This window comes from Molothrus ater, chromosome 6 (genome assembly GCF_012460135.2).
Source record: "Molothrus ater isolate BHLD 08-10-18 breed brown headed cowbird chromosome 6, BPBGC_Mater_1.1, whole genome shotgun sequence".
In the NCBI taxonomy this organism is placed as follows: domain Eukaryota; kingdom Metazoa; phylum Chordata; class Aves; order Passeriformes; family Icteridae; genus Molothrus; species Molothrus ater.
In genome coordinates, this window is record NC_050483.2 from 35,543,617 (window position 1) to 35,557,217 (window position 13,601).

Sequence of the window (13,601 nt, forward strand, 5' to 3'; positions counted from 1 at the left end):
CTTGTTTTCCTGATAGTGTAGCATCATTGCCCTCAAAATGCAAATGCAAGGTAAAGCAAACACAGGAAACTTTAACCAGTTGAATGGCTTCAGATGTTTAGTTTAGTTTTTCAGAATCAGCTGTCTAAGGCTTTTGAGATTATATATTTAAGTGAATATACTTACTGCAAGGAAATCCAGAGCATGGAATTTAAATGCTTTTTCTCTGTTCAAATGCACTTCAACTGCATGTTGTAGGGATTATGTGCTTAAGAGAAATGGTTATTATTATGTTCTGTCAGCTCACAGTCTTCCTGTCTTCACTATAAGCTTTTCATGTAGCCATAGCCCAAGAACTTTAGGCATGACTGCATTTTGTACAATTTTTACAAAATTGGGTATTGATGGAATTACCACAGTGCATCTCAGAAGTTCATAATTTATTTTTGTATGGACTTTATATACAAGCAAAGAGCAAAATGAAATTAGAAACCCTTGGAAGTGTTTCAACTTCTGCTCAATATTTTTATATTGGTAATTTCACTAAGTATAAAGTAATCTCTTTATCATTACTAAGATTTGATTAATGGAATTTATCATAGTGATCAGCCCCAGTTATTTTTGGGAAGGCTGGAGGAGCTCAGCAGTAGGCAGTTTGCTTTTATCTTGGAATAGATACTTAAAGTGGCTGATATCACTCAGGATGTTATTGGGGTGCTTTAACCATGTATAAAGAAGTACTAACACAGTGTCATCTTTTCAGCTTCCAAAGGCCCTTATTAGTCCTTGTTGACAGAAACATAGATTTAGCAACTCCTCTACATCATACTTGGACATACCAAGCTTTAGTGCATGATGTTCTGGTAAGGATAAATCTGATTTTGTTACCAAAACTATTTTTTCACTCAGTTTGTTGTTAAAACTTATTATCAGATTCTCTCTTAATCCAAAATCTGTTTTGTCTGTTTTAATAAAGAACAACTTGGAAGATTTTCCCTAGAAGGTTTATTTAGCAATAATTTCTCAAATATTTTAAAAGTTGAAATCTTGGTATCATCAGAAGATCGCTAATTCAGCAATCCCAGCTTTTTTTTCAGTACTCATGATCTGTAGGTTATGTGATATCCAGACTCCATTAAGTGCAATTCAATTTTGAAAAAGAAATGCTTTTTATGTGTTTTTAAACCAGTTTTGGTTTTAGTTTGAGCTTCTAAAAATACTTCTTCCTGTTTTTCTCCACAAGGTGGTGTAAGTGTTCAGTGCAGAGTGGTATACAATCCTACTGTAAGGAATCTAAAACAGATTTTTTTAATTTTTTTTTATTTAAATAACCTTAAGCTGCCTTTATTTCCTCAAGTTTATTTTATAAAACCAATAGTAGAAATGTACTTGAATGATAGCTCATTCTGTTTACCTCAGATTTGTGCATTTTGTGTATAGGTGTGGAGTAAATAATTTAAAAAAAAAAGATTAAGAGTAATTAGTATCTGGAGGTTTTTATGTGCTGCGAGTTATTGTGAAAATAATTTCAATATCTGTCTTTGAGAATTATTTTGGATTTATTAATGAGACTGTTACAGGCATACATGAAATATGCACATATGTGTTGATATACAAAGTTGATGGTGAACTGTATAGTCATCCATAGTGTCCAGAAACTTGTATTGCTATGATGAAAATATTTCAGCACTAATATAATGGTTTAGGGCACTTGTAAATTTTATTTTATGTAATTAATTCATTATCACAAATCCTTTCCTGTTAAACTTAAGAGTGCTTTCTGCAAATAACAATTTTTGGCCTAGTTTCTTTAGGAAAGGGGTATCTGAAAAAAACAGTTTGCACCAGGTTTTCTCCAGTAAGTGTTGAACTGGCTAGAGACTTGCAGATAGAAGTAGTGAATTTCTACAAGTTTCTTTTTAAATTAGTGTTGGGTGGCCTCAAGCATGAGTTGGGTTAGGACTTCAGTTCATCAAGATGCAGTGATCAAAGATGTACTGGAAGCTGAGGACAGCTAGTGCTACAAATCTGGGGGGTATTGGAATAACCCTGGAAGACTTATTCAGTGATATTAGATCTCTACTGCATCAGTAGAGTTCTGTAGTTTCTCTGGACTAACCTGTTAAATGTTGTATCTTAAAAGTGCACAGATTAGGAATTTTTTTCATGAAATTGTAACCAAGTGGTCTGTGGTTCCATGACAAGGGCAAAAGTTTAATTTCAAAACTAGTCAAGTTACTTACCTTGAAGGCAAGCTTTCCAAACTCTTCACATACTGAGCATAATATTTCATGAAATAACTGCAGTAGTCTTCTAAGATGCCATAAATTGTAACCATGAAATTGTTATCAAGGTGTTGATTATGTAAACTGTGCTTTCAAACAAACTGGGTTTTGTTTAAGGTCTCAGTTACAATAGTCCAGGAATGCTGTGCAGTGTTGAACTACCCAGGCACAAAGTTGAGTGCTGCATCCATTGAGATTATAACCATGCTGTTTCTAGACAGAAACATGCTTACATGAAGGGATTTATATTTATGAATAAAAATCCTTTCATCAGTGGATACAGAAAAATAGTTAGAGGCATGGAGGCATGGTTAGAAAGCCTTATAAGGGCAAAATGGGGGGTTGAAAGGAAGAACACTAATCAATAAGAATTATTTTAGGAAAACTTGTAAATGCCAAAACTAACTTGAAAACACAGGTCACTGGTGAGTTAAAATGATCCAAAACATATATCTCCATAAAAAATTATAGCTAAATATAATTTAGCTATAATTATAAAATTATAAATTATAAAATTAATTTTTTTCTCTTCAAGTTTTTATCAAATATGTGTCCTTGAAATGTACTATTTTTTTGCTGAAATATTAAACACCTCTTGTAAGATGAGGTTTGTGTTCATCAACTCTATGTGTTTCCTTTGAGTAGTTACTTGGTTCTGTTTCTATTCTGGCATGGATCATTTGAAGTATTTAAGTCCCTGCCAGGGTTTAACTAGAAACATTTTAAAATTTTATTTGACAGTTTCATTCACAGTGATCCATTCTGTATACTTTAATGAAAATAATAAAGTGATGTTTTATTTCTGGAAAAACTATCTATTCTAAAAGGTTCATAACAGTTTCTTTTAGTTGAAGGTTTCACTCTTATCATTATTTCTCAAGCAAAGAGCACCTTTGAAGTTTTAAATGTCCTTGAAAAGAGCTAGGACAAAGTCAGCAAGTGGAATACTTGTTAATACTCTTTGTTGAAAACCAGAGAGAATAAGTAAGCTGCAAAAAATGCAGGGCAGTCTTTGGCAGTGGGGGAAAGAACCAGAAGACCCACAGGGAGCAGTTGGTGATGTGAACAGAATTGTGTCCTCTAGCAAAGCAATGTAGTTTCTACGTTCATGCATCTGTAGAAGAAGAAAAACTATATGGAAAAATAGCAGCTTTGTTGCAAAGTTCTGCTTCATCATGCAGTCACTATTTTACTAGTGCTCAAAAAATTAGGGCAAGAGCTGTGAAGGTGTGGCTCAGTAGTCCTCTTAGTGAATAATCCTGTTGCTGTTGGCATCAGCTTCTTGGCAGCTTTGATTCATATGTTGTAGCTATGTAAGTGAACAGATTTAGAAACACTTTTTGTCTGCAACATAGATACTTTCCTACTTTGAAGTTTTGGGGAATTGTTAGAGCACAGTCCTTGCTAAATAACTCATTTTCTATGCAGACAACAGTGTTCAAAGTTCAGTGTCAGAAGAGTGCTTGCATATGAGATAATCAAATGTCTTTGCATAACATTCATTGCCTTGTTTAGTATTGAACTGATCACAGTTCAGTAACTGTGAGTAATTTTGAATCCTTATATTGCTGTTGTTATTATCTAGTTAACCAGTAAACTGTTTCCTGCCTTCTTAGGAAGTTCTGATAAATAGCTGTGTTAATATTTTTTTAGAAAATATTCTAGAAAATATTTTGTTGGGTATAAAAGACTGAATAAACAATTAAATTGTCAAATACTTACATAAGATTCTTCTTTATTGTAGGATTTCCATTTGAATAGAGTTAACTTGGAAGAATCAGCAGGAACAGAAAGCACTCCAGCAGGTGCAAGACCTAAGAAAAAAAATAAGAAGTCCTATGATTTAACTACATCTGATAAATTCTGGCAAAAGCATAAGGGCAGGTAAGCTGTAAAGGGATACAGTTTATATTTATTTAGTCAATATAAACTCTAAGTATTCTTCAAATATGACAGTTCTGTTTTAAGCTTCTTTGAAAATCTTTTCTAGCTTGGGGGCCTTTCTTTTTAAGGTGTATTGGGTCTGGCTGAGATGAACTTCATTCCCCACAGCAACCCTCACAGTGCTGTGCTTTGCACTGGTATCTGGTAGTGTTTTGGCTACTGCTGGGCAGTGCTCTCACAGCATCAGCACTGTCTCCCCAACACTCACCCTCACCAGCAAGCTGAGAGTGGGCAAGATCTTGGGAGGGGGCATAGCCAGGACAGCTCACTCAAACTGACTAAAGAGATACTCCATACCTTTCCATACCATACTGTACCATTCCATTCCATTCCACTGTTCAGCAGTAAAAGCTAAGAGAAAGGAGAAGAAGTGTGCAGTGTTCAATGGGATTTTTTTTAAATGTTTTTCTTCTGGAGCAACTGCTCTGCCTACTGGAGCTCTGCTTCCTGGGAAATAGCCAGACATCATCTGTTGGTGGGAAGTAGACAATAAAACCTGTCGTTTTCCTTTCCTTTCACACATAAGCTTTCCTTTTTTCAACCACCTGTATCTTGACCCATGACTTTGGGGGTTTTTCTACCTTTCTTTCTCCCCTGTCTTGCTGAGGAGAGAAGTGATAGAGTCACTTGGTGAGCAACTGGCATGCAGCCAGGGTCAAACCACCACATAAGGAATGATCTTTGCCAGTATTCATTGTCCATGATAATTGTCTGTTATTTCTTTGTTACAGAGCTCAAAATTGTTCTTACCAAAACTACATAAAATTATTGAAAGCAGTTAATATATGTCTTAGAAAGTTTAAGTAAACCTGCAGTAAGAAAGTTAAAGTAAACCTACATTATGTCAAGATGTCATTATTTTCACTGATTTGATTCTGCTGAATGATTTGTGTATTGTTATTTCCAAAAAGGTTTTTATTGTCTGGTTCTATTATTTCAGTTTGTTGATTTAATTGAGCTTAATGCAGATTATTGCATTAGTCCTTTTCCAGAGGTGGCCGAGTCTGTTCAGCAAGAACTGGAATCTTACAGAGCCCAAGAAGATGAAGTCAAAAGACTTAAAAGTATCATGGTAAGTTTAATAGGGCTTGTAGAGATGCCTAGCCCACCCATGTCATCCCATGGACAAAAATTTACATTGCATGCTGAATTTTAGGCATGATATGATCTTAAAAGTAGGACTAGAAGTACCATATTTCACAAGAAGTTTCCATTTCTTGTTCATTGGTGTTGCAATTATATAACTTCCATACTAACTGAAAAACACAATCCAGACATTAATACCATTACGAGAAAATAGATTCTAGATGTATTGACTTTATCTGCATGCATGATATTTGTATTTATTATGACTATTTTTATTCATCTTTTCAAACTCTTCCTCAAAACCCAGGGCATTGAAGGGGAGGATGAAGGAGCAATAAGTATGCTTTCAGATAATACAGCTAAGCTAACTTCAGCTGTCAGGTAAGTAGTCAATAATGCATTATTGTCATTTAGTTATCTGTGAACCATTTCTAATTTTTTTTTTGTTATTGTACTTTCAGTATTCTTTGAAATAAATATCTTTAAATGGAGGCTGTTCAGCTCTATAATATTTTTAAATGCTTTATAATTCTGATAAAGTTAAATGCAGTGTCCTAAACCAGTGCTTGCATATGTAACTTCCACAATGTGTTTGACTTTGGAGTCTTTCCTCAGCAAAGACAAGTAATCTGAGTGCATCATAGATTTGCTTGCACTCTTCCACCAAAATCCCCAACTTCTGCATTCTTTCATCAAAAAAAATTAGTGAAATCCCCTTCTTCAGGTATCATTATGAGAATCATTACATCAATATGTTGTCATTTTTTAGTTCCAACCCTATTCTGTAATTTTAGATTTTAATAGCTTTTAAAGGTCTTTTCCAACCCAGACTGTTCTATAAATGTTTTAGTGCCTACTGTATACAGTGCACAATTCCACTAACAGTGCAAATCAGCAGGTTAGTTTGTATTTAATCTCTTCAGCTCTCTTCCAGAACTTCTGGAAAAGAAGAGGCTCATTGATCTTCATACAAATGTTGCAACTGCCGTTTTGGAGCACATAAAGGTACAATTGCCCTCTAACTTGAGTTTTCTGTCAGTAGTACTCCTTAACTTTAGGAATATATTTGAGGCAGTGAAGATAAAATGAGCCTTCTCAATGGTGCTGCTTTTTCAGAATTCACTGTGTTGCATTACTTAGTGTTGAAGGGTGAGAGAGAATGAATTCTGAATGCCTCTGCATGGAAAGCAAAGAACACCAGTTCTTTTCTTATCAGAATTTACTAGTATATTCTAGTTTTTTTAATGGTGGCCACAAGTGTTGGGTTGAAGTCTTTCAAAAAATAAGTTTATGATGGTAGTGTTTTGTTTATTTTAGAGATGTATCATGGCAATTCATGACTTCAGTCTAAGCAATCTTCTGTTCTGTATGTGTTTGTCAGAAGGGCACTGTTGACTGCTCACCAGCAAAACTGATACCCAGAGATGTGGCAATAATGATCCAACTTACTGAAGTGGTCTTTCCAGCAGGGTCTGTGTTAGATGTCTTGTGCATAATTTAAGAACTTCACAAGGGAGTTTGTCTTTCCTGTTTTAAGTCTGCTGCTTTTGTCAGAGACCTTGCAGAGGGATTCATGTCAAGTGAAGGCCCTGGTTACTGCCAGGATAACTTGGAAAATGGATTTGTTTTCACAGCGTGAAAACAGAAATTGTAGATGAGGCTTTCAGAAACGCTGAAATTCTTTTCAGTTTTGGAAGGTTTTTCAAACATCAAGTCTCACTGAAAATCAGTAATTAGAGAGTTTTACCCCAAGCTACTTAAAATTCTTGGAAGGCAATGTGTTTTGAAGCTAGCTTTAACATTTGTAAAGAATGTAAGATCTGTCCTCAGTTATTATTGCTACTGATTTTTTTTAAGTACTGCATATGAACCAAGGATTAATTCTGCAATTAAATTAATAAATTTGTTTTACATATTTATAAAGTTGGAGAAGAGGTAAGTGCCTGTGCTTAGCTCATTACTCTAGGGGCTAGTATATGGGCTTTTACACTATTAGATATGTCAATTTTCGTATCTGACAATTTAAAGCAGTACTTTAATACCACTGAAAAAAATTGAAGTCAACAATATTAATATTTTGATCCCTTGACTGTAAATTCACTTTTCCAGGAAAGAGACTGGCATGATAGTGGCAGGCCTAGACCAGTAGTATTCCATATACGATTTGTTGGTTGGAAAACGAGTTTCAGAGCAAGATGTAGAATGGCAGTAACATCATTTTGGCTTTCCAGTATCCTATTGGCAGTGAGCTGGAGTCAGATGCATTAAATGATAGCAACACATTTGATTACCTAGAGGTGGAAGGAATTGCCTTATCTGGGCATTCAACCAGCCCTTGGCTTGCTGCTCTGATAGGGAAGATGCTATTAGGGAGAGCCCTAGGAGTGGTGGTCCATTCCTCCACATTCTTAATTCTGGTACTGCAAAGTGCTCAGGCTCTTTACCTTCCTATTGTATAAATGTTAAAGAAAATTGTGAGACAAATGGCCATGCAGTTTCTTCAATATATTGATATGTACATCTCCATCATCTTTTCTTTTGATTTAAAAAGCTTCAGTTCATCTCCAGATATTTAGGAAACTGCCTTAAACTAATGCAGACGGACGCATATTGAAATTTGCCTATGATAAAGCTTTTTAACTGAATCAATGTAAAGTTTATTCCAACTGCTTTTTCCTGACCGTTTTCTCCTCTCTTTTCACCCTCCAGTGTTAGAAAAAGTATCTTTCAATTTTGAGTTGTGGAATTTTAGTAGACAAGACATTATGCTACCTAATGGATTCCTCAAAAATACTCTCAAAAAGGGCAGTGTCTCATCCTGTACTTTTAAAAGAAATTCTGATGAGACATTGACTCTGTAATTAAGAGGTTTTATACACAGTTACATAATGAAACCAGATTAGGATAAGGCTGATTCTTTTTTGCAAGTAAGTGCTAAGGTCATGAGGAGCTAGTGGGGTGCCATGCTCTTCTTCAGGTTACTGTATTTTCACTTCTAAAATAATCAGGAAGTGCATTCCTACTTTAAAATAGACTATTTGCATTATCCATTATGTGATTTTACTATATTAATTATTTGAGCATTTTTCTTCACTATATATATAAGGTTCTATGGAAAGAGTGCAATGAGACCTGCTTTGGATATACTAAGTGAACTAAAATTTTCTTGTGGTTATACTTTAATGTTCAGTTTACAGCTGCTTTCCACATTCTCTTGGATTATTTTCTAAGACACAGCAAGAGGAAACCAGAAATTAATCACATACTTACGGGTCCTGGCAGTTTTTTGGCTTAAGATTTAGTGAAATAATGGAAAGTATGCATCACTTTTTCATGAAGCAAGCTATCAAGTATTTATTGTCAGTGCTTAGAACAAATGCATCCTTGTTTTGCATTTATTGGTTTTTTCCGCTGCCGAAGCTGGTGACTGAAGGTCTGTACCCAACAGATAACAGATTTAGAGCTACAGTTGCCTATGTAGCTGCTTTAAAGTTTCAAGTAATGCATATCTTTGCATGTCATTATAATAGGAATAGGATTACTGATGTATGTTAAATCATAAATATAAAAAGATGCACACATATACTTTTGTAAAATGATGGTTGGGGGGTAGATTAGATAATCTCTTGCTAGAATTCTACAGATGTAGAATTTAAGTGGCAGATTTTTATATGTATTGTTAAATTATATGTATAAATGTATATGTATTATTAAATTACTTGTATTTGGCTTAGGTTATTTTTAAAATTCCTACATGGTTTTATTATGTATCTCTACTTCTGCTTGATCTCAAGGTCTGATACTTTGAATGATCTCTTAATTGAGATCCCCTTAATTGGGATTGACAATAGCCTTTCAACTTTTCAAATTCATATTTTTAAAGGAATTCCACTATTTTAAGTACTCTGTTTTAAATAAGTTTACATTTTGATCTTACACCACATGAAATGATATGTGTTTGTGAAATATGTACGTCATAGTGGGCCAGGCTGTTTTTCTGTAGTTCAGAACTGATAATTCATTAACCTTCTAGTAACAACAGCTTTTCCTGAGTTCAGTTACAGTGACCTTCCAATCATCATTCTGTGCAGTTCAGTGAAAAGGAATTGGCTGTGTCTGCCACTCCCAGCCTTCTTCCAGAGTTTCTCTTCCTCTCCATAGCAGCACACTGTGATTACCTGACCAGCCTCCCTCTTTCTGGAGGCGGTTATTTCTGGTCTTTCTCTGTCAGCATCTTTAAAAAGGACCTCAGATAGTTTCTTAGAAAATGTCTCCTCTCTTCTGCATATTCTCTCTCTCTAAAATTAAGAACTTTTGTAGTGTAAAGAGGATAGAAGAGCTTCCAGCAAGTCTCTACAAAAATTACCCTCTAAGAGATTTTAATGGGTCCTGCCTCCACTTACTTGCTTTAAAAAGAATCGTGTTCTTTTTGGAGTACAGTGCTCAAGTAGACTTTCCCATGCACTTCAGTAATTTTCCCTAAAATAAGTTTTGGCTTACGAATAGCCTATTTCTAAAGATGATAAGTTGAAAACTTTCACAAATGTATTTTTTTTAAAAAGCATCTGAAGTGTGGCACTTTAACTGCAATGTAGGATCCTGTTTCTTAAGGGGCAGCCAGAAAGGTCTCTTGAATGAGATTGGTGTGGAACAAGACGTCGTAATAGAAAGTCAAGAGCAGGAGTCAGAAAAGGAATAACTGTAAAAGTAAATGCATCTTTATTTATATTATTTATTATTATTATTGATTTTCTTCACATTGCTTGCCAGTTTGGCACCCATAAGAACATATTCTTTACTGTGTTTTTTATTGAATCTACAGGATTGTTTAGCTCCTATTCCCCAGCTTTTCCTCTTGGCATGCCTATGAGTTTGCCATTGAGTGAGCAAAATTGCACTTATTTAAATTAAATGGGACATCTGCTTCTTATCAGCACCTCTTAGACAAGTTGGCTCTTCGAAAACTGTCTCATTGATGTGGCATATCTGGGATATCTATCAAAAGGTAACTAGTTGTGTTTAAGGCACAGTAACCCATGTGAAATTTGATTAGGTGTCCATCCAATTCCTAGCAAAAATTATTGCCCTAATTAGATCTTTGCTAGTAACTTTCATTAGTTATCTAATGAAGAAGCAGCTGAATAGGCTTACCACATTGATCCATCCCTTTAGTTAATCACATCAGACAGAGTCTCAAAAGTTTTACATTGCTGCTTACCTCTGATGTCCCTATTGTGGATAGAAAAAAAAAATAGTGGATAGAAAAAGAAACACGGACCTGAAGTTTTGGGATTTTCAGTTGGGGGGTTTTCCCCCAAAGAGTGCTGAGTTCACACTTCAGAAGTAATTCTGCAAAATTTTTGAAGAGAGTGAGTGTACATGTATCATTAGTGTTTCAGTTTAGGCTCAAAGTGTAGCCCATATATGCAACCAGTGAATTTTCTTTGCTGCTGGTAATCTGTTTTGTTCAGCTGCCATAGTCAAACAATCATAAAGTTGCACATAGCTGAGAAGAATTTTACCTAGCCTGTGCTCCAAGTAAGTTAACAATTTTCAGTCTGTTCTTAAAATTGAAATTGATGTTTGAATTACGAAATTTTATTTAGAAGTTGATCTGTAAACAAATACAGAGAATCAGTGAATCTTTTTATGTTGTACATTTTTACATGGCATCTGAATAAATTTCTCGTAAACAGATCACCAGCTAAGATAATATGGGCTTTGCCAAATTCAACAGTAATATATTTAACTTTATAAGATCAAATTTCCACATTTCAAGACAATCCCTTTTTTATTGGATGCCTCTTGTCAGGGAAAAATATTTTAAACTTAAAAACATTGAATCTAGCCTCACATAACGCGATACTAATGTAGATGAAATACAAAAAGCAAGTGAATGTAATGGAAATACTTAAAAATTTGTATTAGTTTCTTTGCAATTGCTTTACGTCTGTAGAGAGATTTAAAGAAACTGTAACGCAGAAAATCTCCAAGGTGCTGTAGAATTGAGGTCTCACGTGTTTTACCAGATACCAAATTACATGTGATGTAAAGTCTTGGAAAAAGGCTGGTAGCTGGGTTCTATTCAGACTTCATACTGCTCTTTTAACATAAACTCAAGGTAAATATAGCTTGAAGGAAGCTCTAGTCCTTTTTTTTTTCTCTCATTTCATGCATCTTCTATGTAGTCATAGTCACTATAACAATCAGCAGAAGACATTCTTCTGCCCCTAAAAGTAGCAGGGGGTCATCTCTGAGTGCTCTTCATGGTGATTTACTATATAAGCTATAATTGCAAGCATCCACAAAAACTTTAAATTAAGTTGTTGCTTTGCAAGTAAATGCTCTTCTCAAGGAGTTCAGTAAGTGGCAACTGAGAAATTGAAGCATTGTACAGCTACCTGCATCATAAGCTAATCACCATATGCTTTCAATATAAAAATATTCTTGTAATTCATATCTTTTTTACTTTGCTTTCTCTTCTCTAGCTCTTTTTTTGAGGAACTTACAGTGCTCAGAAGTTGAAATATCCTGATAGCCTTACACTGGAGAAATACCTTTTTTTTTTGGAGAGGTGGTAAAATAACTTTTTTGAAATTAATTTTTTATTTGTGATCTCAGGAATAATTTTAGTAGAATTCAGAAATATGTGAAAACCAGACTTCTAAAGTTTTTATGTCCTGTCATTAGAACTACTACTGCACTGAATAAAATACGCCATAGCAGTTTTAAATGCTTTGGCATTATCAGGCAAAATTTCTCAAATCATTTAACCCAAGAAAAGCAAGGTGACTCTTGCTCTCTCTGGCAATATCATTTCAGTCTCACAGCAGCAATGGTGTGGACCTGACACACTTCCAAAGCAGTGAGATGGAAATCCACTCTGCCAGTCTCCTGTTGGAGCCAATACATGGCTGAATGTGTTCAAACATCAGGATTTAGTTAGTTACCAGATACTAAGGTTTTGTAAGCTGAGTAGTCATAACATTGGTTGTGATGCTACATTTTAATGTTCAAACACACATAATGATCTGCATTGTAGTGGAATGTTTTAAAATAAGTTCTGGAGTGCATTTTTCTATTTTTAGCTTGTAAGATCATGATCAATAAGTGCAAAGCTTGTCTGTTTGTGCAGATGTGCTGCAATGCAGTCATTACTTGCATGGCAATGTGATGTCTTCCATAAAGCTTTTGCCTCAATAATTTTGTGTAGTCCCTGTGCCATCCTCCCTGAAAAGGATTTTCACAACATCTAGATGTGTCATTGTATAATGAGAGACTTCTTTTCCAGTGTCAACAAGATAATCTAACTATAAACTTCTCCATCTTTAGTGTAAGTGAATTATGGCAAGCCTTTGATCTGAGGTAGAATTTCCGTACCAGCCCAAGCTGGCAGTTGCCAACGTTTCTTCGAGATGATGCCTTAATGTATAAAGGAATTTCCCATATTTATCTGCATTGAATAATTGTCTTGTGGCCTGGGAGCCTGGAGGTTCAGAATAAATTGGACATGATATTCACTTGACCATTATTTTTTCCTTTTACAACATAGCAATGTGTATGATGGCATGTAGTTTTCAGCTGCAGCAAAGCCATAGTTGAAAACAAATCTTCTCTTCCAGTTCAATATTCACAGCAGACACCCCTGTCTTAACTTGCTTTTTCACTTTTTTATATGATAATTAAATACACATCAACTTTCTGAGAGTTAATAAAAGCATATTATAATACAAGCATTAGTTACTTTTACTAATAATGTATTTAAAAATAAATTTTTAAAACTGTATTTTTAACTTAAACTGCATCCTTCTTGAAAGAGAAAATAAATATTCTTTCTCAATTTTAAGATGTTAATCCTAACACTTACTCTTAAACAGAGTCGAAAGCTGGATGTGTATTTTGAATATGAGGAAAAAATAATGAGCAAATCCACTCTGGATAAATCTCTTCTGGACATGATTTCTGACCCAGATGGTGAGTACTTTAAATCTGAACTTGGTATAAAATTTGTTAAGCTATCCAATAAATCTATACCTGCTTGAATTTCAGGGTTGGTAAAAAGCAACCTGTGCAAGATTTGTAACGAAAGCAGCTTTTGATTGATCTTCAGTAGCAGTCTAGAGAGTTTAATGCTTCAGTTGAGTAATATCCAAAATATTAGCTACTTCTGCAGCTCTACTAAAATCCTATCCTAACCCCTTATTTTGGAAGGTCAATATATTTTATTTTATGTGCTTTTGCAGTATTTAGTAGTGTAGCATTCTGGCATTCTGTGGTCTGAACAATACTAATTCTTTAAAATCCTCC

The 13,601-nt window shown here is 34.8% G+C and overlaps 1 protein-coding gene across 1 annotated transcript in view; it reads left to right on the top strand.

Moving 5' to 3' along the window:
- The window catches only part of SCFD1 (sec1 family domain containing 1), a 48,462-nt gene that overhangs the window by 16,097 nt on the left and 18,764 nt on the right, over nucleotides 1-13,601 (top strand). Inside the window, exons 10-15 of the mRNA XM_036383942.2 lie at nucleotides 743-842; nucleotides 4,009-4,148; nucleotides 5,190-5,280; nucleotides 5,602-5,675; nucleotides 6,218-6,299; nucleotides 13,172-13,268. Coding sequence (XP_036239835.1) covers nucleotides 743-842; nucleotides 4,009-4,148; nucleotides 5,190-5,280; nucleotides 5,602-5,675; nucleotides 6,218-6,299; nucleotides 13,172-13,268 — 584 coding nt within the window. The remainder of the gene's footprint in view (nucleotides 1-742; nucleotides 843-4,008; nucleotides 4,149-5,189; nucleotides 5,281-5,601; nucleotides 5,676-6,217; nucleotides 6,300-13,171; nucleotides 13,269-13,601) is intronic.